This window comes from Notothenia coriiceps, unplaced genomic scaffold (genome assembly GCF_000735185.1).
Source record: "Notothenia coriiceps isolate Sejong01 unplaced genomic scaffold, NC01 NC01_scaffold00018619, whole genome shotgun sequence".
Taxonomy (NCBI): Eukaryota; Metazoa; Chordata; class Actinopteri; order Perciformes; family Nototheniidae; genus Notothenia; species Notothenia coriiceps.
Window position 1 is genome coordinate 109,973 of NW_011351320.1, and position 23,285 is coordinate 133,257.

The 23,285-nt window shown below is 39.4% G+C and overlaps 2 protein-coding genes across 2 annotated transcripts; one reads left to right on the forward strand and one right to left on the reverse strand.

The window, feature by feature from the left end:
- The first annotated feature begins 914 nt into the window (after positions 1–914).
- rlbp1a (retinaldehyde binding protein 1a) lies at positions 915–5,773 on the forward strand. Its single transcript, XM_010777774.1, has 8 exons — positions 915–964; positions 2,076–2,115; positions 2,652–2,780; positions 2,904–3,108; positions 4,141–4,319; positions 4,570–4,728; positions 4,818–4,928; positions 5,031–5,773. The coding sequence occupies exons 2-8, from the start codon at positions 2,107–2,109 to the stop codon at positions 5,175–5,177; spliced, it is 939 nt and encodes a 312-aa protein (XP_010776076.1). The 5' UTR covers positions 915–964; positions 2,076–2,106; the 3' UTR covers positions 5,178–5,773.
- On the reverse strand, positions 5,624–22,381 carry LOC104951140 (abhydrolase domain containing 2, acylglycerol lipase). Its single transcript, XM_010777773.1, has 12 exons — positions 22,178–22,381; positions 20,799–20,882; positions 20,274–20,309; positions 19,745–19,960; positions 16,779–16,954; positions 15,534–15,701; positions 14,884–15,067; positions 13,765–13,857; positions 13,374–13,475; positions 13,164–13,233; positions 12,975–13,059; positions 5,624–10,177 (listed from the first exon to the last, which is right to left on the reverse strand). Exons 4-12 carry the CDS (start codon positions 19,951–19,953, stop codon positions 9,969–9,971), a joined length of 1,296 nt encoding a protein of 431 aa, XP_010776075.1. The 5' UTR covers positions 19,954–19,960; positions 20,274–20,309; positions 20,799–20,882; positions 22,178–22,381; the 3' UTR covers positions 5,624–9,968.
- Between the last annotated feature and the right edge of the window lie 904 nt (positions 22,382–23,285).

Here is a 23,285-nt window from a genome sequence, read left to right on the forward strand (position 1 = left end):
AAATAGATACCTGACAAACTTTTATAAATCTCCAAAAAGAAAATGAACAAATGCGAGTTGATTACTGTATCACTGTCGTTCACGACTGAGAGTGAGACAAGTTGTCTGATGTTGTGCAATCACGTATAAGGAATCAATAATCTGGGTCCCAAAAACAAGCGGTTCCCTCTGATGAGGATTTCAAAGAATGTGCAGAGAGGCATGTGAAGCAGAAAGTTCACAGGTGGTCGTCTCGTGACATTTCCTACAGGCAAGAGAATCACGCTCCAATCCCACCTTTCATCTCATGTGCTGGGTTAATAAATAGGATGTGATGTTGAAGAAGTTGCTACCTTACATACTGTGTGGGGAGCTAGATAAAAAACACAAGCGTCACATAAAAAACATGTAATGATGTATCTACTTCTAGTTGAGTTCGTGTTTGTTTGCATGAGTTTCTATTCTCTTCTAAAATTATTAAATGATGTGTGATGAAAGTGTCCATAAATTGAGATTACTGTGGACCAGAGGCACAAAACACAACAACACTACAAAAACACATGCATTAGCTTTGTTGATTTGTTTGTCAAGTGTTGCTTTCTTTATGAATTGTCCGTGTGTTTGCTTACTTTTTTATTAGATAAATTACTTCCACCCTGTTTTCTTATCATTTAATTTTCCTTTTTTCTTTTCTCTTTCAGTTTTGTTAATCATTTCAGTGAATGAATGCTCTAAATGAATGCATTGAGTGACATGTCATTGTTTTTTCTATTGTTTCAATGTGTGATGGACCAGCTCTCCTCCTTCATCCAGCTCGCCCTTCACTTCGCAGTTTGCATTACTTAGAGTACCTTTGTTGTAATCCACTGTGTCATTATAGTCCTGCTTTGAGTGACGTTCTCCCAGCTCCTCCCCTCCTGATCCTCTCTCCTCTCGGTGTCTCCGCTGCCACTCCGTCTACTCCTCTCCTCCCGTCTGTTTAAAGGTAAGACTGCTCTGCATCTTAGTAAAATACAACCTTTTTTTTAATAAATCAGGAAAAATGATAACCATTATAAGTACTTTATTTCTATAGTTTAGTGTCATCATTAAAAAAAGTTAGTTATCCTGGCGTGAAAACAATAATTTTTTTGTTTGATGGTAAAAATGACAGATTCTACACAATGATGAATGTGTCGTAAAGTATATGAATGAAGGATTATTGTATGTTTTGTTCAATTTGATGTTCTGTATTTGACTTACACACACAAAAATTCATATGTTTCAAGTCTTACACCCTTAGTGGTGAAATAATACACTCACATATTGTTGCTGTTAAGGAACTACATTTGGCTTTCAGCCTTACTGAATGACTTTTATTTTTAAAGCTGTTTGTTAAATTGGAATACCATTTAAACAACATTGCTTGATCATTATTATTTTTTAACACATTTTTCAAAGTAACTTTTAAACCACTGTTATCTGGAAAAGGGACTATCGGTGAAAACTAGCCTTTTGGCTAATTCGAGTACTTTTACATATTTTTAATATGTTGATTAATGTACACTGTCCCTTGTTTTAAATAAATCCATTCAATTCAAGTTTAGAACAATTTAGTTTCTTCCCAATAAAACAAATGCTGCTGAGATTGAAATCTGAATATGTCCTCTTAAAACATGGACCAACATTTTATCTTTCTTATCAAATATTGTTGTATATAGATTTCTTGCATATTTGCATTAAAGAAATGTAATGCAAATATAATTTATTTTACAAAGAGTCACAACTTAAGAAATGGGTTGAAAAATCTGTCCTTTTCTTATCATGCTGCAAACCGATTCAAATCCAGGTGTTGACGAGTCTTTCAGGAAAATACCTTCAGAATATGGAGAGGTGCAAAACACTGATTTAGTTTTTCAAATGAGTTTTTTCCCAATAACATCACCTGATGTATATACATATGTAGATAATTGTATCAGATAAATACTTCTTCAGATAAATATATTTCTAATCAGATTACCTCTCCTTAACAAACTCTTAACATGAACTAAATGTCTGGCCAGTGCTGAAAAAAAAGATGAATGCTGATGTTTGTGCCAATTCTTCTTTCTTCACAGTGTTAGTGAAATACTGTGAGACACTGCAACCATGGCTGCTGTAAGTCTAACTTCTTTGCAACAAATCAAGAGAGAGTACTTGAGTGTGCCTTTGTTTCTATTTGAGCCAGTTTGTCTGTGTCTGGCCTCACTTCACTGGGTTAAAAGCATCAGCTTCTTCTTCTTTGGACTGTCAGCGCATGAGGCAGCTTAATGCTGTTATTGTGCCAGTAGATGCTTGCTCTGGGATGGACTCTTAAGCTGTTTTTAAGAAGTGGCTTTAGAAGTCCTTTCTGTAATCATGTGAAGCAGATTAAGCAGCCGTTCACGTAGTGGTGTGCATCGCCTGGGGTCTGCTGCTGCTGACACTGTGGGTTCACAACTTAAAAGTCATTGTTATGAGCTGCCATTGAAGTATTCAGGTGGTAAAGCAGGTGTAAAAAAAAAAACAGTTATGTTAAAATTACACACAAAGGAGGATTTCAACCAAAGAAGTTTGTTATTGTGGTGCTATAAAACATTGATGACAATCTTATAATTTATAATAACCTTCATGCACTGATATGATCTTTTTAAAGCTTTCCTTCTTTTACGCAGACTGGATCTTTCCGCATGGTGTCAGAGGACGAGCAGGCCATGAGGTCTAAGCTGGAGCATTTGACAGTGAAGGATCATGGGCCAGTGTTTGGGCCATGCCAAAAACTGCCTGGACACACTGTGCAAAAGGTAAAGCAAAAAATACTACGTAGGAGTTCAAATTAGAATATTAAAACCCAGTCCTCATTGTAGTAAACACTTTGTGCCCCAAAATGTGTCTGACTTGTCTGGCTGTTTTTCTTCTTCCTCCAGGCGAAGGATGAGCTGGGTGAGACGGAGGAGAGGCGGGCGTCCTCGCTGAAGGACCTCCGGGCCACGATGAAGGACAGAGCGGCGGAGGGAGACGAGCTGGCCAAACTGGTGCTGGAGCGCTTCGGGGACAAACCGAACTCCCTGCTGCTGCGCTTCCTCAGGGCTCGCAAGTTTGATGTTGCCAGAGCCTACGAGCTCATGAAGGGTTAGTATTAACCATCTCATTTGTAGAAAGACAAACTGAGCTATCAAAAGTGTTTTTTCTTGGCCTCCGTGTGCTTGTTTCCATTTCTGCAGACATTGTACAATAGCTTCAGTAATTGAGGGTGAGACCTCCTTTGTGCCCCTGGTTAGCATGAATCCTGCCCATCACTGAGACGGAGAGAAATGTGTTCATTAATTGGGGGCCTTTGAGGTGCTTCTGAGTTTCCGTGACAAAGCCCTCCTTTGTGTCCAAATAGGACAGCAAGTTTACTTTATTTGTGAACCAGCAGTGTTCTCCTGGGAACTTCACAACACATGTGCTGATTGTGTCAGTCTGAGAGAGGAGATGAGATTAAAAAGCAGAGCAGTCTCCGAGAAGATAGCATATTCATGACATGCTTATTGTTTGTGAGTCTGCAAATTGCATGAGTAATGTACAACCACAAACATGTAAAGATCCCATCACCTCAACATCTGAAAACTAACTAAAGTATTATAGGCCTACTCAAAACTGTGATACCTAATGTACACTCAACATATAACTGGTCAGGGCCATTACACTCTTTTATTTAGGATTTTCTTATTTTCTGTGCTATTTCTGAAAATATTAATATTCTAAAAAAACAGAAGTACAAGAAAACTCAAAACACATTTATGAATGTGGAGAAGCAGAACGTGTTAGTGAGAGAGGGGAATATGATGGGACCGTGACCTTGTTTAAAAAGGTTGATTGAACACACACACACACACACACACACACACACACACACACACACACACACACACACACACACACACACACACACACACACACACACACACACACACACAGTTAATTGGTGCCTCGGTATGAAAAGGCTTAGGGACGCTCTGTAGATGCACAGTGCTGTCATTGTTTTTGTCACATCAACAACCTGCACTGAACACTCATACGGTAAAAAAGGGGTTGTGCCACATTAAATAATGCTGATCACTTGGTGTGTGTGTGTGTGTGTGTGTGTGTGTGTGTGTGTGTTTTGTGGGTTCTCTATAGGTTACGTGCGCTTCAGGAAGGACTATCCCGAGCTGTTTGAGAACCTGACCCCGGAGGCGGTCCGCAGCACCATCGAGGCGGGATACCCCGTGGTTCTGCCCAGCAGGGACAAGTATGGCCGAGCGGTCTTGCTCTTCAACATCGAGAACTGGGACCTGGAGGAGATTACATTTGATGAGGTGAGGAACCTCACAGAGCACAGCTGAGCAAAGTATTCCCCAGTGTCTAACTAAAATGGCAGTAGTTTCTGTCTGTAGATATGTTTGTCATTTGAGTTTCCTGAAAACTGTTTATTTGAACGACTCCAAAGTCAAGTAGGACGTTGCTTGGATGAGCGCTTTTTCAGAAAGCCGAAGGCAGCAATACTGGAGGCCGAGCAATTGGCCAGAGAGGCACTGCACTAATTAAAAACAAGTCTTTGTGTTGCAGATCTTAAGAGCTTACTGTGTGATCCTGGAGAAGTTGCTGGAGAATGAAGAAACCCAGATCAATGGCTTTGTCCTGATTGAGAATTTCAAGGGCTTCAGCATGCAGCACACGTCGGGAATAAAGCCGGCTGAGCTCAAGAAGATGGTGGACATGCTGCAGGTCAGAACAGACTCAAAAAGGAACAGCTGATCTTGACGTGCATCTTCAGAGCTGTTTCATTCATGAATGTTCTGTGTCTTTTTGTGCAGGACTCTTTCCCTGCCCGTTTCAAGGCGGTGCACGTTACCCACCAGCCCTGGTACTTCACCACCACATACAACGTGGTCAAACCCTTCATGAAGAGCAAGCTGCTGGAGAGGGTAAGGGTGGAGGATAATTAAGCCTTTAATCTAAACCAGACATTAAAATGTATCTATTTTCTATCAGTGCGTTCCTCTAAATAATGACCTCACTTCCCTCAGGTCTTTGTTCACGGCGACGAGTTGGACAACTTCTTCAAAGAATTTGACGCTGACATCCTGCCGTCAGATTTTGATGGGAAAGCCTCGGTGACGGACTGCCAGGCCATCGCCACAAAGCTGTTTGGATCTGAAGATACCGCTCTCTGAAAGAACAGCCCTGCATATCCAACCCAAGAGTTATAGCGTCCTCCACCCTAGATGCTTAGATCTTTCAGTCTAAGTTCTATTTCGAAGCTAGGTTGACATGCTATATTATTCTTCAGGCAGTTAATACGAGTTAGAGGAAGGGGATTGTTTGCAAATAAATATATGATGAACGGGAAGAAAAAGGATGTTTAGATATTACTCAGAGAATAACAGGTGGTTAATTTGTGTAACTATGGAGCGCTGACATTCATTGTTAGTGGAAGAGCAGAGGGAAAATGAGTTGATAGTTTGAGTTAGTTTGGTTTGGGGTTCCTCGACTTAAAAACGTAAAGTCACAACAAACAAAGCAGCCTTGTGCCTCTGACCCTGAATGAGTTTCACAGTCTCAGGGGTTTAGAAAGATAGGAAGAAGGAAAACTGATCATGTATTTGCCTGCATTTGATTATTGTATTAGGAGCAGGAGCCTCCTGATGCAATGCCTTGGAAACAGCCTTGTTTCAGTCGTGACTCTCAGAGGCCTGATGAACCACAGAAATCCATTCTGCATTTTGCACTGGTTTGGGAAATGTTCAATTAAAATGCTTTTTTGTTTGTGTCTTTAGTTTAATTTGAATTGTCCTTTTTTTATCATTTATATTTTTTCCAATTTCACCTGACTTGACTAGATAAGACTTAATAAACCTTTGTTAAGGGAAATTCACAGCAACAGTAATAGGAGTGAAACACGGGAAAGGTATGATTTCACACACAATGTTAGATGTTTCATAACTCAAGTTAACCAATAATATAAACCTTAAACGATAAAATCAGGTTATTTTTAGTCAGTTCTAAATCAAAGACAAGGGTTGAATTGAACTGACGTTTTGCGATACTTGTACTTTACTTGAGTATTTATATGCAACCTCATCAATCCACTCCAATACAGTTCAGAGGGAAATCAACCATATAGTATTAAGTATATAATATATGCTACTAGAAATCTGAATTCATAATAATATATAACAGGTATTATTATTTTGATATTTGAAGTACAGTTCGCTGATAAAACCTCTGAACTTCTACTTTAAATATTTGAATCTAGGACTTGCAGTTTTATATCTGGTACAGGTAAATGATCATCCAAAAAGGTGGGCTCAACCGCATCATAAAACAAAGATCCATATCCTACAAATCCCATTATTGAATCCCAAAATGTAATATTGACCAGATAACATCTTCTTCTACATCGTTTGTGCTTAAGATTTTTTGAAAGCATTGAACTGGCAAGTAAAAACGAACTGAAACATTTGTTTTCTTTTGAGAAAATAATTTATTTTGGAACACATTAACCATATTTCCTCACATAAGTAGACCACACACACACCACTGTTTTTTTTCTCAACAAAAAGACCCAGTGTTCAATATCAGAGTACATCATGTTTTTCAACTATGTGTTCCCCGGCTTCTAGTTGTTGCCATATCCATTCACCGTCTTCTATTAAGCATCAAAATGTTTGTAATAATAAGTTAAAGCTGTAAAATGGTTAGTGTAGGTTAACGTACTGTGGGCTCCTATACTGTACACTTGCTAGGGCTGATAAGATTTCAAATAATAAATACTGAGCAGTGTTCATCCCAATACGCATTTGTTGGATTCATTCACATTTAAGGTCACTCCAGATTTTTAGATATTTGATTTCTTCGGTTTCAAGCAATTAAACATGAGCCCACAATCTAAAAAATAAACAAGATGCTTGAAGATTTGGGGTTAGGTCAATAGACAGGAGCACGTCTTCATATCGATACAGTAGAAGAACCTACACATGAAAAATGAACATGACATCTTTTGGTCTAACAAACTTTGACACGTTTTCCTTTCACTTTTACTATTATAGATAAATCCCTCCTGGTTGTTTATTGCCTTATTTTTCATTACTGTTCCCTTACATATATACTATATTAATATAATCCTTTAGCCTTTTCATTGTTAAAGTGAAGAGGCTTTGGTTTTTGTCCATCATCACTTACACTCCGACGCATTTACACAAGTAAATAACACAAGAAGTCATAAAAACAATACAAAATACAAAAGAAAAACAATACAAATAAGTCACAACAAAAAAAATACATCCAAACCTGCATTTTTGTGCAAAGCTGGCGGGAGGCAAAACTCTTAAAATGAACACGAATGGCTCTTACTGCTTACGGCGGTTTGTGCTGGTGTCATTAATATTCATCTGATTTTTCTAACGAGACAAAAAAAAAAATCCAAACTACAGCTGGCTTTTTGCAATGAGAGCTGTGGACAGAGTGAAGCAGGAATACAATGTCAATGCGAGAGGGATGAGGGGATGTTAGCAGTTGTAGTTTGATCTCTCTGACAACAGATGGCAGCCATGAACAGTGATGATTGTAAAGAAGGAAGGGGGCGGCTCAGACACATCTACAGTTGGGGATGAATAACCTTTGAGTCAATCGGGTATCTGCCTTAAAGTCACTGATCCACATTAACAGTTTCATTCAATGCCTCTATAACATATAGTGTTTCTATCTTCCATGGTCTCCTCGTATCATACAGTACATAGGAATGATTGAGTTACACTCAGTGAGGTATACAGATTTAAAAAGTGGGAAAAGAAGGCCATTGGTATTGGATTGATGCTCAGTATTGGCAGATACCCTGAGTTGAGAGGGATAAAGCTAGATTGGTTAATCCCTTTGTCCCTGTTTTTTGATATTATTCAGGCCAGCATTAGTGAGATTAACACCTGGATTTCATGTTATTTGCACTGAACAACCTCCAACAAAGCAGGTTACATTTAAGCCATTTACATCTAAAATAAACTATCTTCGTAGCATTGTAATTGAGGCAAATTATTTGATTACTGGTGGTTGATTGTTGGTTACTGTATAAACCAAACTAATATTTCAGTAGTCAACAATGAACTAGAGCTGAGGATAATTACTCTTTGGTCATAATGTTGCAGCTATCAGACGTAAAAATGAAATATGAATTATACCGACAAAAGCTACACCTTACAAATACCATGGAACCCAGGTCTATTAGGACAGAAAGAATAGCCTAAACCAGGTGGCTGCTGTCAAGCACCACCCACCTGTCTCGTCACAGTGTTCAGATTACTTGGCTTGACTTTGCCTTGATAAGCCCTTACAACAAGTTCTCCATCAAATTCGAGTTTTGAAAAGTCCACAGGTCCCATTCTTGCAGTTTGATTTCCTCAAGACACGTTTCAGATAGATTTCAAGAGCGTCAACGCTCAGCCCAGTTTTAAATAAGAGAAGCTTTTCAATGCGATCCAAAAAATGTCTTGCGTTCACTGTCCACCATCTAAATTAACAATCACCAGTATAATTACAAGTAGTACAAACAATCCACTGAAATAAACATTTGGTTAAGCATCGGTATCCTCAGCCCTCCTACTCATCACACCTCACAGCTCAGATTATAAGAGAAAACCTGCTGAACTTTCCCTTTAACAGGGTGGCATTGGCCAATCCGCCTGTTGCATCTTCAATATCAACCAACATCTGCTAGAAGTGCAAACGTTTACAGAGATGTTCAAACCAAATGTGAAGTGCGAGTGTCTGTGCAGTAACAGAAAGATATCAGAGTCTCAGCTGGATCTGCAGCTGATCAAAGGCAAATGAAAGAGTAAGAGGGCTTAAAGACAAACAACACAGGGAACATTTGAGTCATCTAACTTTATGTTATCATCCTCGCTCCCCCCAGTAATTCCTCTCTGTCACAAGAAGAGCTAAACTGACATTAATCTCCAATACCTGCGCTTTGACTAATTAGGAAAAAAAGAGGGAAAGATTGTGTCAAACAGGGTGTAAAGTGCACTGAACCAAAGTGATCAAATGTGACCGTGGGAATGTGCACGGATCCCTTTTGGGGTTGATCCCTGCTCATGTATGTGAGCACAAAGTAAACACTCATTGCCAAGTGCCAAGATGATGTTATGAGCTGGAAATAAAGTTTAAAATTCCACCATAATTCTTACCTTTTTACTGCACATTTTCTACAAACAACAGAGCAACGGTTCACCCGAAGGAACAGATATTATAAAGGGCCATCAGACCATGAACTGGGAATTTGGATCACACCTACCAAACACAAAGATCACATGCTCCGTCACGGGTCTCTAACTCTCGGTCACACGGGCGCACACACTTACACACACACACACACATCTGTGAGTTACATACAAACAGTCATACACACTAAAAGACGCTGTGTTGGTTAAGACAGCAGACTAGGCTATATGGCCTTGGCGGTGATAAGCAGTGAGCTTCTTACAGGTGCAGTAAATGAGCACCGACTGCAGCACAGTCCTTACAAACTTAAGGAGGCTTCTTGTGTGCTCTTGTTGTTTCACTGGGCTACTCTCAAGTGGCGCTCTCACTTCACGTTTTAATGCAAACATGACTTCAGCTCTGGTCATATTTAGTCTGCGCCTCCAATAGCTAAGGGTCATTGTTGTGTAGATAAAGAGAACAAAATGTTCCTGCTCTGAATTTCAAAGTCTTCCCAACGGAAACGAGCAACAAAGGCAGTTAGTTCTTTGTTCCCTCACATACTGTGAGTAGATAGTGATTACAGAAGGGGGCTTTAGTGAGGTCGTGAAGACGTGTTTGGGTCGGGAGCGGTGAGTAGCACCAGAAGAGAAGGCAGACAAGAGAGAGCAGTTTAAGGTTGAGTTCAGGTGTCTCCTCAGTGCTGGAACAGTGGGAGAGGGTGAGAGGTGAGAGGGCAGAGAGACAATCAGAGAAATACAGAGGTTAGAAGTTTAGGATTGTTCCTCTGCGCAGGAGCTCTCACTCTGAGGGACACTTTGGCACGGTGGTTTCTGTTTCTCCCACTGGCACATGGCGTTGGCGTAGCCCACGATCAATTTGTCCATCCAGGTGAGCGGCTGGGGGAAGAGCACCGCGCCCTCGAAGAAGCCCAGGTGGCCTCCGTGTAACGTCAGGGAAAAGATCACGTTGGGCTTCTTTGCTAAAAGACCACACATAAGCGCACAGGTATTAGGTCTCTGCACTGAGCACGGACACATGTGGAAATATGGGTTTACCACGGATCCTTTTATGACTCTTACACATAGTTAGAGTGTGTTTGCATGGTTCAACAGATAAAACATGACTCAACTTCTGGCAGCTATGTTTAAGTGACAGCTTCTACTACAGCCTAAAGTCTAAACCAATTAATACGTGGCCAGTAAAATAACAGCTAAGTTCAGGTGAATAGAAAATAACAACATTTCTCTATTGAGTTACAAAATTAGGAAATGTTTTTCTGATCAATGCAACTGCGCCAATACCCCAGCTTTTAGATAAATTGTTATAAAAACAAAAGAAAACCTTTACTCAGGTCAGCCCCACACTGCCGAGAAAAACAGTTTCTGCCTGAAAGTCCTTATTGTGCTGCTCTTATCTGGGTTAGTGGGGTAGCCTGATGCGGTTGACTTGTGATCAAATTCCCACAGGGCTTTTACTGCCGTGCACTATTGGTGACAGCTGCTAGGACCAGTGAGTGCTCGTCCAGACCAAGAGCTTCCGCCTCGCTGTGCGCCGAGTGACAGGTGGGAACAGAAGGGTCTGGAGAATGTGCTAAAAATAGACATTTAAGCCTTGAAGACAAACATATGTGCCGTCACAGTAATACATTATTGTTATTGTCAAGCATTTACTTTGTTTCTCTGTATGAAAATACATTTTAAACATGTATGTTAAATATGTTCTGACAGTGTAGCAGCCACATTCACTACATTAACGCAATGAAGAAGCAATACACTATGAACGCAAGAAAATAGAGGTAATGCTTTGGTGCATTTCTACAGCAAACATAACACTTTCCCATTGACATGACAAACAAAATAGTAATTATATAGTAATCATATTTAACTTAGTTTAATCTAGTCCCTTGAGTCTGAGTCAGAGTATCACATTTTAGAGCAAAGGGCAGCTGATCCTCATTTCAGTAAGTGTTGCTCTCTAGAGTCACATGTACACTAGAGTCATGACTTATACACACACACACACACACACACACACACACACACACACACACACACACACACACACACACACACACACACACGTAATACGTTTATATTTAGCACAGGCTGAGGAGAACCAAAGAGAAGATTGCTTCCTCGATTTGTAAATGGAGGTTCAAACACAGTACCTGTTTTACATTTGCTTTAAACATATATTCAGAGGCACACATGGCTATATTTGAATAAGTATTACAGCTGCAGTATAACATTACCCATAGACCTGGCCTGTGAGCCACGCCCTGTGAGCCACACCCTGTGCTGTTCAGGCAAACTCAACAGAGGTCTTTTTGGAATAGCAGGCGTGTTTTCTAAGATCCAAACCTGGGGTGTAAACTGCTATCAATCGTCAGACAAGCCTTTTATTTAAAAATCCTGTTTGCTCTGTAGAGGATCAACCGCAAATATGTACCATATCTGTCCGCAGGGACATCTTCTTCTTCGCTCGCTGCACTGTATCATGCCAAGTATAGACAGTGCATTAATAAATCAATACTTATTTTGGTTTATCTTTTGTTGGAAATCTGCGAATATGTCTGCAGTATTACATATCGAGTATAATTTAATACTATAATTTGTTCAGATTTTGAGTGTTTTCCAATATGAAATCATAAAAATACTAATTGAAATGTACAATAATGTCACTTTTATTTGATGCGTAACTCTGACACGCTTTTTCCTACATATTTTAGTAGTAAAAGAACTGCATTGAATTTTCAAACCGCAGGAAACATAGCTTCCTTTTGTTTCAATGTTATTATATATTCATCTATAGTTAATTGAACCTGCTTTTAAATTAACAGATTTAAATATGTTTAAATATGAAATATATTTAGGTATGTACTTCAACGTCATTAGTTTAAATATTAGATTTGTTGACATATGTCTGTATATCAGAAATGTTAGCTGAATCACATGACATTTACAAAATGTTATCAAGTAAGTAACCAAAGAAAGCATCTTAAAAATGCTTTAGTTGCATGGATAAACAAGGTTAAAATAGCTTATAGGGTTTATTGTTTAACTTGGAGTTTTTAACATTATTGTTGAACCCTGCTGTGTGTCTGTTAAGGCCCAGATACACCGGTCACCTGAGAAGTCGCCGACGCCGACACCGACTGTTGCATCGCCGGACTCTCCTGCGTATTTGCCGATTTCGCGCACTGGAACACACCGCAAATCCGAGCCGAGCACGTATGAACTGCGTATGCGTGAGTGGCAATAACTCTCCTTACCAGCAGGCGGCGGTAGTGTGTATTCATCATTCAAAAGAGGCAACAACCGGAACAACCGGAAGACAGAGAAGAAGAACAGACTCCGTGATATAAACAAACAACAAATAGCGTTTTTCTTTCCATTTTCACTCTCGTTCATTGAAAACATGAACGAACAGGAGCTCTATAAACCGATGAGGTGAAATAGCCGTCCGTGTGTGTTCCATCTTCCATTTTAAATCATTTGTTTACCTCCCTCACTTCCGTTAACGCTTCTCATGCACTGATTCGCTAGCTGAACAGCCAATCAGTGTTAAGCCTTTGTCCGACTTCCGGTGGTGTTCCCGACGCCGATTCAACATGTTGAATCGGCAAGAAAAGGCGTCAGGTCGGCAGAAAAGACCCGACGGGGCGGCGCACACCACTCAGAATAGGGCGTGCCCACGCTCATGTTCGGCTCGACTCCCATTTACTGCCGATTTTGGGCCGGTGTATCTGGGCCTTTACAGTGCATGTTGTCAGTTACCTGCTAGTGTGCGAGGGATGGTGAGCAGTGACTCATGGACCAGAGGGTCGTCTGCAGAGTTTACGAGCAGCAGTGGCACGTTTACCTGAAACAAACCAATAAGATTCCATACATCAAACAAATGCACAAACACAGCAAAAAGAGAAAATTAATATGAGATGATGAGGTGTACACAAAGGCAGTCCTTACATTGTGGATATAATGAACACAGCTTTCCTTCTCATAGTACTCTTTGAGAGAGCTGTGGCCGTGGAATTTTCTGTTGGAACAAAATTATAAGCGATGCCATTCCCTAATCAACAACAAATAACATAAATATAAACAATGCCAGGTAAAACGATATGATTTACAACACCAAAGCTGAAACTTTTATTGAAAATAATGTATTTCTTAACATACCTCATGATGCTGTCGTCGATCTGCATGAGAGACGTCGCTGTGTACAGTCGACCGATATCAAGATCTATCCTTTTTACTGGGCTTCCCCCAAACAGACTGTGCCTGTAACATGCAAAATATACATTGGTACATACATACACTCAAAAATGGTTCATAAAACGTTTTAAATTAACGGTGGGCTAGGTAAGTTTGAGAAACTGGCTGGAGATACACTTTTTGTTATATTCCATGGAATGCTCTTAACATCCCGATAGCAATGAATATATTAAGTGCTTTGACAACAAATCCAAATAATTGTATGCAGTCTATTTTGTGGGAAAATACAATTAAGAAATACAAAATTTTCTCTGTTTGAAGTTGGACTACAGTTCTTTAGGCACATCAATGATACCTGTGTGAGAGTATGATTTTCTTCATGTTGTCAGCCATGAGAAAATTGTAGAAGCGTCTGAATTGATCCCACTGCAGGAATGTTTCCTGTGCCCTGAGAGATAAAGACAAACACACAGGAAGTGAGCTTTGTGCAGCCTGTCTGCATTCCAAACAACACACTAAATGTCCTGTGTAATCCACTGGACAAAGAGTCCTGCTGGCAGACAGCAGCAATGGTGTCAGGCTTTAACATGCAGCTCACTGACGGGGGCAGGCCGAACCAACACAACGACTATGATTGTTTTGAAAATAACTGACACAATGTTTTTCTATTTCCTTTTGGCATTTCAACAACATGAAAGGTCAAATACATCTATAAAAATAATCAATCAATACTCATTATTAGTGGAAAAGAGAGTAGGCACAGCTGACACAGAATGCAGGAACATTTCAAAGCCTATTTCTCAAAAGGCCATGCTCTAAAGACACATCATTCTTTACTGCTTTCATCCAAACTTTAACAGACGCAGCCTCTCATGTCTGCCACGATACGCTAGCTGCATTTAAAGCACAGAAGGTGTGGATCTGTCCAACATGAGCACAGAGTCTGCTCCAACACCCGCATGTAAGAGTGGTTTTAAATCACCATTGTACAACATTTGTTTGCCCTGCATGATTTCTAAATAGGATGCTATGTACACAGAATGCTTTTTCTACCCGTGCTGTCAGACAAATAGTTCAGTTTGTTTCATTGTAGAAATAAACCCTTCTGCTCTTTAGTAAAAAAGACACAGCCTGAAGACAAAGAGACAAGCTCCACTACAAAGTAAAGGCAAACTGTAAAAAAACTAAAACTGGATAGAAAACAAATACCCTGCGGCTGATCAGAAATCATTTTTAAAATGTTGCAAAAGAGAGCCGTCTATTAATTAAGATTAAAATAGCAAACAAAATAGCTGCATGACTAAAAGAGAGACTTTTTGTGACAAAACATGTGATTACATAAAGCGAGCAATACTCATTTTGTGGCATTGTGCCGAGCTTCATTTATATTTAGAAATGTGCGCACATCAAGTGCTAGTGGTGGCTTTGATGATAGGATGCATTTTAATTAAGAGATGAGAGGACAACAACCCACCTGAGCGCGCTGTACCCCTGACAGACGCTGACGCAACACAGCACTCGCTCCTGGTTGGTCCTGTTCTCGCCCAGGAACTTACAGACGATGTTTCCACCAAGACTGAAGCCCACCACCATCAGCTGCGTCTGAGGATACGTCCGCTTAATGTAGCCCACCATGGCCGCAAACTCCCATGTGCACCCTGCAAGGCAAGTTAAAAATCAATATGTAATAATAACACCTCTCTGGATGGACTGTTTCTGTTACATTTGTGTCTCTATAGACCTTTAAAAGGTTCCACGGACTGAAATCCCTTATTATCTTTCATTCTGGGAGCCCTATGTTCACACTCCAGCTCATAACGCCTTTTAGCTTTGACCTATAAATTATGTTGATTTGTCCTAATGAACTGTGATATCAAAACACCTTTTACAAATCATCAAATTGAAATGAGTGTGCCACCAAAGGACATAACATGCCTCAACCAGACAATTTGATGAAAGTAACAGCTGATCAGAAAATGATGATATAGTATTACAGATTATTTTATCAAATCAAAGCCTTTTTTTAATTTATAAATGAGGTTGTCACTCCCTAGGTAATTCTGATATGAAAAGGTGTTTCTGAGGTGGCAGGAGAAAACATTTGAAGGCAGCTCGTTGGCTCACCATAGGTAAACATGCGCGGAGAGGTGAGCTCGATGTTGGGAAGAGCTCCAAGGTGGTTCAGCACAGCGCAGCGGTAACCGTCCTTCTGGGCGTAATCCACAAAGGTTCGAATGTAATGCTTCTCGCTATGGTTACCAATACCAGGGCATATCACCATGGTGATGTCATCTGGTGAAACAGGCAGATGGAATCAAATGTTTATTAACCGGTGAGAAATATGAAAGCACAGTATGTCACTCTCCTAAACAGCAAATTAATGGATTTAAAGGAAGCAAGGCAAAGCACTGCAGCAAATCTAAAATAAAGGATTGGGTTTTCTGTTTATCATTTAGAAAAACAGAATGGAAATAGGAAGGTTACTTTTTTTTAATTAAATTAAATGTCTTTTAAGTCTTATGTTTTCTGAGATAGTTCAAAGTTGAGGTGGTCGGGCCAGGTTCATTACAAATGTGCTATCCCTCATTAAAAAGAATCAGCCACTTATAAGAGTCCATTTTTTTTACCATAAGCTGAATTGGAATACTTAAATATTAAAAGATGGCAATAATGTCAGTAGTGAATTTACTTTACAAGTCTGTTTTCAATACATCTTAAATCACCTATATTTATTTAGCTCAACAGCCTCTTTCCCTGACCCTCGCTCTAAATAAGGAACAACTCTCCCAGTAGCAGAACAATTAGAAAAGGTTGCATGAATTGTCTTAACAAAAGGAGCAGTAGTAGAATTACAATAAAAACACGTTGAAGTGTAATATACAACAAAAACTACAAACTGCTGAGGAATATTAAAATATAAGTCTTTGACCTAGATCATCATTGTTTACTCTGTTTCTTGTTTCTCATGGCTCAGGCATGTAGCCTTGGGGAGTTGCTGTTATCTCTCTCAGATAGAGGCAGCTCTGTCTCTTTCTATTGCCAGTTTATAAAATAGTTTATTGTCCAGGGACACCTGGAAGTCCAGCATATCAGATCAGATATCGTCCCTCTGGCAGACAACCATAAGTTAAAGACAAAAAGTTCTATTGCCCTGCTTGTTTCATCTAAATATAAAGAATGTTGATTTATTATTTTCTGAACTAGTTCAAATCTCTGACGAGGGGAAAGATTCTTCAGAAAACAATTGTAAATGTTTTTTTTATGTTTGGTATAAAGAGCCAATCAACCATCAACTATTCAGGTATGGTCAATCAACCAATGAAAACAAATGATTGTTAAAGAAGAAGTGTTGTTGATCAAATGCATTACCTCCTGTTCGATGGTCACCCACTGGCTCAAAGAGGTCAAAGGTCGCAGTGGCCCCGTCCTGCATGGGTAAGTACTTTCTGACTCCACTAGGGTGAGGAGAGCTCACCCGACCAAGTTTACCATACAGCGCCGTCTGGAGATGACCACTTTTACCCCAGAGTAATGGAGGAATGTACCTAGAAAACACACACAAAAAACATTACAATCTACAATCATGAGCTAATTTCACCGATGCACTCAATAAAAACACAAGTTAGTGCCCAGAATTAACATTTACACAATTTTATCCTGAGCACAGACATTTGCATTGGTGGTTTATGATGCAGACATTTACATTCTGATTCATACATTTTGCCTACAAAGTCACATTTGGCTGGGAGCTTTGGAAAGTCATGCCCCCCACAGACATAATTGTTGATGTCAGTCTGTAGCTGTGTAACTTGAATACGAGCTACACCTCTGCAGGAGTGAGCTTTAGGAGTCAAGTCTTACGTAATATTTCTTTGAAATATTGAGCCATATGTTGGGAAATATTATGAATCATTTCCAGACTGGTGCCAAAATAATTTGAACAAGTTGACCTTAAAACCATTTTAGGTGCTGTTTTTTTCAGCTGCCTATCCTATCATATGAAGGAAAGATTAGTCAGTGCTTTAGTAGTAGACATGATGGTTGATAAAATGAGATAAGTTCTCATTTAAAAATGCAGGCATAAATTAGATGATTAATGAATGTCATTCAGTATAGAGAGAAGCTATTAAAGGGGTTATTAAGAAACAGCATAGTTCACAGGTTAGAAGGAGACAAACCAAGCCTTTAACAGTTCAAATCTAATACAAATACACGTTGCTTGTTTATGACATGTTAGTAAAGGTTTGCTTCTTCACACTTTAAACTACATTTTCAACTACATTTTTTAAAATCCGGGTTAAGAGTTGGCCATCTTAGAAGTGACAAATTCAAGATAAATCAGATCAGCATAACTGTAAGCGAAGGCAAGAACGCAACATGGACACTACTTTTGTGTATACAGTAAGTACATAGACCAGAACACAGACAGTAGTAGAAGCTGAGAGCAAAGGCCTCAGCTACATCAATAGTTACACAAGCCCTTTAACCTTGTGTTTGCTCATCTCTTCCTGGGACACCCAACAGTAGCTGCACCTTGAAAATACACTCTTACATAAGAGCGCTGTCAATCACAAAGCATCTGGTGATAATGTAATCACTTCCAGCATTCACTGAAGGTTGAAGCTTAACCACAGGTTTCTAGAAGGTAAATGGCAGGCTTAATCTGTATGACTGCAGGAAGAGGATAGACTCATAAGTGTAATGTGGATAACATAGTTGGCAGGTTAGTTGAATTCATCCGGAGGAAACAGACAACTTAAAACAAAAAAATACTTTTTTTCTATATTTGTATTTTTCTATTTGTAATCTGAAAAATGTCGATCACTAGGCCCAATAAATACCCTTTTGCCAATTAAAATGACAGTGCAGTACACAAAGGAGTTTAACCTCTTGAGAAAGATAGATATTTGTGTTCTTCAACGTATAACTATAATTGAAATTATTAAAAAGTACTCTTTACTACAACTGTATCCAAATATATTGGGAGTGACAGGTGAGCCTTTTGTTTAAATCTCAGAGTTTGTTTTATTTAGCATTATAAACACAGCAGTGTGTTGTTGTTCCTCATAGCCATTAGGTAAGGGGGAAAAGGAAACAGATGTGTCAGTGTGGTTTGATCAAGCAAAGAGCTTTAGTACAGACGTAGAATCACAGGCCTTTGATCGGTGCAGGGTGGGGAAATAACAAAAACTATTTGTTCATATTTAAAGAAGACAAAACAGCTTGTCCTGACAATGTTGTCTCTTTTCATTGTGAGACTCTATTTAACTGTTCTTTCCATGTTATGTCTGTTATTGGTCTGTCTACAATCTCCTGCTGGCTTGACACATGCACTTTTAATATCACATTAGCTCACTTAATATCACTTGTCCTCTCTGTTAGCCAACAGCCAAGTGTGCATGTTGCCAAACCAAATGATGTTGACTGTTAACTTCACAGAAACCCTCCTTTGCTTTCCACTGAGTAATTGATCTTGGTTACACAACACTGCAGGGTTACAAACATGACATCTAAACAACACAGAGACACAACACGGATGATGCACACGCCAATATGAACAATATAGACACTAGGTTAAAGAACTTTAATTATCTCGGTTCAAGCACACAGGGAGGCAAACATTCCTCTGAGCAAAATATGGCAGTTCAGGAGGGAATGATAACAAGCAAGGCACAACTGGAAACATCAGTGTGGCCTTATGATCCATTGTCACTGCAGCTGAAAGGCAAAGGGCTCAGTAACAATCGGTTATATAAGCAGTCACTCATGATGAGATCCACCCTACAGAGCTGAAAGTATCACAACACCAGAATAAAGCAAGACATAGACAGTGATGCTCATTCAGGAAAAACTATAAAGTGAACTTTAAGGACAGGTAAAGGGTTTCCCAGAACCTACAGCACATTGTTAGAGCAAAGCGGCTAACCTGGTTTAGACTTTACAAGAAGAAGACCTGCCTCCCACAGCTCTGCAACAACCAATGGTTTGCATCAGTCATTATAAACCCAGATGGAAGATTCAAATATAAGAAGATATCGGAATTGCCTTGAGGGGGAGACATGCAGCGTCATAAATGCAAATGTGTTTGCCCGGTGGAGAACAAGTCTATATTTGTAATGCAAGTGAAACAAACGGTCTACCTTTGGGATAAACCCAAACAACAGCCTGGTGTTTAATTCATGCCAGAGCTTAGGGCACAGCCACATATCTCTGGTACAGACTCTCAGGAACACTGATGACAGATGGGACCACTGCCAGGCAAACTGCTACCTTCACTCAGCCCCAGATGGCTGACGAGCAGTGCCATATTCATGGGAACACCCTGAGTTACTCACTCTTTGGTCAGCTGAGGACAGGACTTGAGAAGAAAGCGGTTGAGGGGTGTGTCCTGGTAGGAGAGGTCAGGGGGTGCAGTGGGGCTCTTAAGGTTTAGGCAGCGAACGAGGATGTAGAGCACAGTGGCAACCGCCGCCAGCTTCATGCCGTCGAACATGGCTGGCAGCTCCGGAGAGATGGTGTGCACGTCTGTATTCTGGGTGTTCATGATTATTCTGAAAAAGAAAAACAGTGGCCCATTGTTTCAGTGCTGTCAGTGCTTTCCCTTGCCTATTTAGAATATACAATATACTTAAAATAAAAATAACTAATATAGTCTATTTACAAATGCAAAGCCAATGAATGAAGAGCTTCTTTTAAAATCAAACATACTCCTTTTTTTACTATAAAAAATCTAATCATGATAAGCACCCATTTTTGTACATAACGTTTAAATTATTTCCTTGAATTTGGGGTAAACTGTGTAAGTCATAGATGGAATGAAGCACAGACATAGAAAGGAGACAAATCTGATGTTGTCAGACTGACCTGAATATTCACGCTCAAAGTGCTGCAGTGACAGATCTGTGGGAATATAGGCGGGAGCAATTTAGTCAGATAAAGCACTTATTTAATACACTCTTCTTAATCACTTTACAGCCGACGAGGTGCCAATATAAAGTTGTGTTACATAGAAGATTGAGAGGGGGACATTACTTTAAATAAATCAAACACACTGCACACATCACTTCTAATGTGATGTCCAACAGAGATATGCCTTAACATATTTACTTAAAAAAGCTACATGTGTTGTTTAACACTTACACTAACCAGTCAGCTGAGCTGTGAGACCACAAGGCAAAAACAGAAACTATCAAGATCACAGAGAGATTGCAGTATCTCATGTCACCAAAGAAAAGGGGAAGAAATGGAACTGGATTTTAAAAATTAGATGACAGTGTTTCCATTGTTAGGGAAAATGCCCATAAAAAGACTGCATTTTGCTACTTTTATTCTGATAAAGATACATTACAAGCATTTAAAATTGCACGGATAAAAGTGCTCTTTACTCACATTTTATGTTCAAGTCTGCCTCCAATGACAGCTCTAAAAGTCTGAGTATCTGAAGAAGGCGAAGTCACAGTGATGTGGTCAAACCTAGAGACAAACACATAAAATGGATTAGGCTTAATAATAAACGGTATTATTTTCAATGTGTCCTTAATTATGTTGAAGGTCTCATATAAGTCGCTTGATACTACAATAGTCCACTGTCTTGCCAAAAACCTGTCTCTGGATATGTTTCACTGCAAAGCATGATGTCATCACAGTAATGTAGGGCTCAAATTATTGTTAAACTTATGAATATTGATATTGTATACATTTTTCACTATACAAAAGTTATATTTAGTTACTTGCTTTTCTCCACTACTGTTACTCCTTTGAATAATTAGGATAACATTGTTTAAACCCTAAAAGACTAAGTTCATCTGAATGTATTACCATGTAACAGTGTATCTGCCCTCAAACCACCTCAAGGGAGATCAGGGGAAGGTATATTAACATGATCACATGACCACATGATCTTCTTACTATAAAGTATATCGTTTAAAAGTAATATATATCCTGCTCTTTCCATTTAAAATTAGTGTTTTGCGACACAAAAGGAGGTAAACAGCACTTCTACATTTAATAAAATTATTATCTACAAAATAGCTTTAGCCCAACTATTGTAGATGTTGTACACAACACCTGTAAACATAGCTCAGATACAAACAAACATGGTGCCAGTTGTATCCCCAGCTACATTATATTTTCTGTATTAAGTAACCCCTCCCCACCTCCACAGAGCTAACACCCCTGTCATCCACTGTCAACAGATCCAGTGAGTAGGTAAATATGGCAGTTGTTCTTGCTAAAGTGTGTGTATTATAAGCAACGCCATGTCACCTTATAAACTATCCACTTTGGCATCAGAGCAGCTGCTAACATTTGATCTTCCTTTTTTGTCACGACTCACAACAAACCAGAGAGGAGTTAGCAGACACAAGGACACACATACCGAGGTTAGTTAGCTTACATAGCGAGAAAATTGTTATAAATAGGTACATTTCTGGACGCAAATAAAGGACCTGCGCATCTGTGTTATGTTTATCCGGGAGCAGGCCAATAAGCCCCGCTGCATCTACGGTCACCCTGCTGGTACAGATAATGAAAACCATGTTATCTTTTTGACGAGTTAACTGTAAACCGTGAATATTTAGTAAGTAAGGTCAAATATCGGTAATATACCAATAAAAAGCAGCACAAGTGGCCCGTTTTTCTTCTAAGTATTGGTGTTGTTGAGCCCATCTAGAGTAACGGACAGTCTTAATGGTCATGTGTCTGCCGTTGATGAGGTAGCATCTCTGCTGTATCAACCAGAAACACAGCAGCATCTTTAGCTCACTTACCTCGGCTTAGAATAAAGGAATCAGCTCCTTGCTGCTCGAACGCGACAGTCCAATTTTATATTCGTTGCATTTTGTTTGTTTGTGTTGGTTTCTGAGGCTCTAGCGTTAAACCATAGCTGACGGATGAGTAGTACGCACTCTAATTCACAGAGCTGAAGCTAGCCATACTAGCTGAGGAACCAACAGCAGCTCTGACATACCTGCTATCTCATTGGTCAAAAGGGACGATGACGCGGCATCTGAGCTCATTGTCAACGCCCCTTATCTGTGAAAAATCACAATGCCATTTTTCCATGCATTTTTCCCATTTCTTTGTTATTAGTATTATAAAACAGTTTGGCAAATTATAATATTATGTTTCCCCTTGTTATGACAGTTTCCTAAAGAAAACTATATTACCGCAGGACGCAAACGATGTATTCATTTTAACAAAAACCTGTCCCTAACGTGACAGGACCGTGCTAAAACCTGTTACATAACATTTCAACCACACTGATCTACATAGAGGCATGCATGATGAGTGCCTCTTGGTTATTATTGTTTTAAATCAGCAAATACAATGATGTAAAAGTACAACTTTTGGTTTCGATAACCTCTCAACTTCATGTTAAATGTGCTTATTAAGATAAGGTAAGATAAGATAAGATGGACTTTATTTATCCCGTGGGGAAATTCAGGAGTTTAAAGCAGCAACAGAGTGAGAGTGAAAAACAGGACAGTAGCCTACAGATTCACAAGAGGATAATACAATTACAAATAACATGTTTTATGTATTATACTGATAGATTAATAAGATATTTAATGAATCCACGTGTCTAGCAGTACATTTCTAGCCATACACTGTATTGTTTTACCAGGACAAACTCCAGAAGGCTCCCTGTTGCAATTACAACATTACATCCACCTGATGGCGACAGACTTTAACACATTATTTTATGAAGTTTTTACCCCATGGATTTCCAATTCATGTAACAGTAAAATAACATCGAGTAATGCTTAGGTTTCAACTAAACAAACGTTCTAATTATAAAGCAAATGTTACATTAATAATGTTATCTCGACAATTAAAGGCCATGTGATAACAATATTCGACAACATGACTTAACTG

Excerpts from the sequence above, each read along its gene's own strand:
- rlbp1a (XM_010777774.1), top strand. Across the intron at positions 2,781-2,903 it reads CTGGACACACTGTGCAAAAG|GCGAAGGATGAGCTGGGTGA; the intron begins GTAAAGCAAAAA and ends TTCTTCCTCCAG. Across the intron at positions 4,929-5,030 it reads AGAGCAAGCTGCTGGAGAGG|GTCTTTGTTCACGGCGACGA; the intron begins GTAAGGGTGGAG and ends CACTTCCCTCAG.
- LOC104951140 (XM_010777773.1), bottom strand. The coding sequence starts at position 19,953 with ATGAACACCCAGAATACAGACGTGCACACCATCTCTCCGGAGCTGCCA. Across the intron at positions 13,234-13,373 it reads ATCGACGACAGCATCATGAG|AAAATTCCACGGCCACAGCT; the intron begins GTATGTTAAGAA and ends TTGTTCCAACAG. Across the intron at positions 13,060-13,163 it reads GTGTTCATTATATCCACAAT|GTAAACGTGCCACTGCTGCT; the intron begins GTAAGGACTGCC and ends GGTTTGTTTCAG.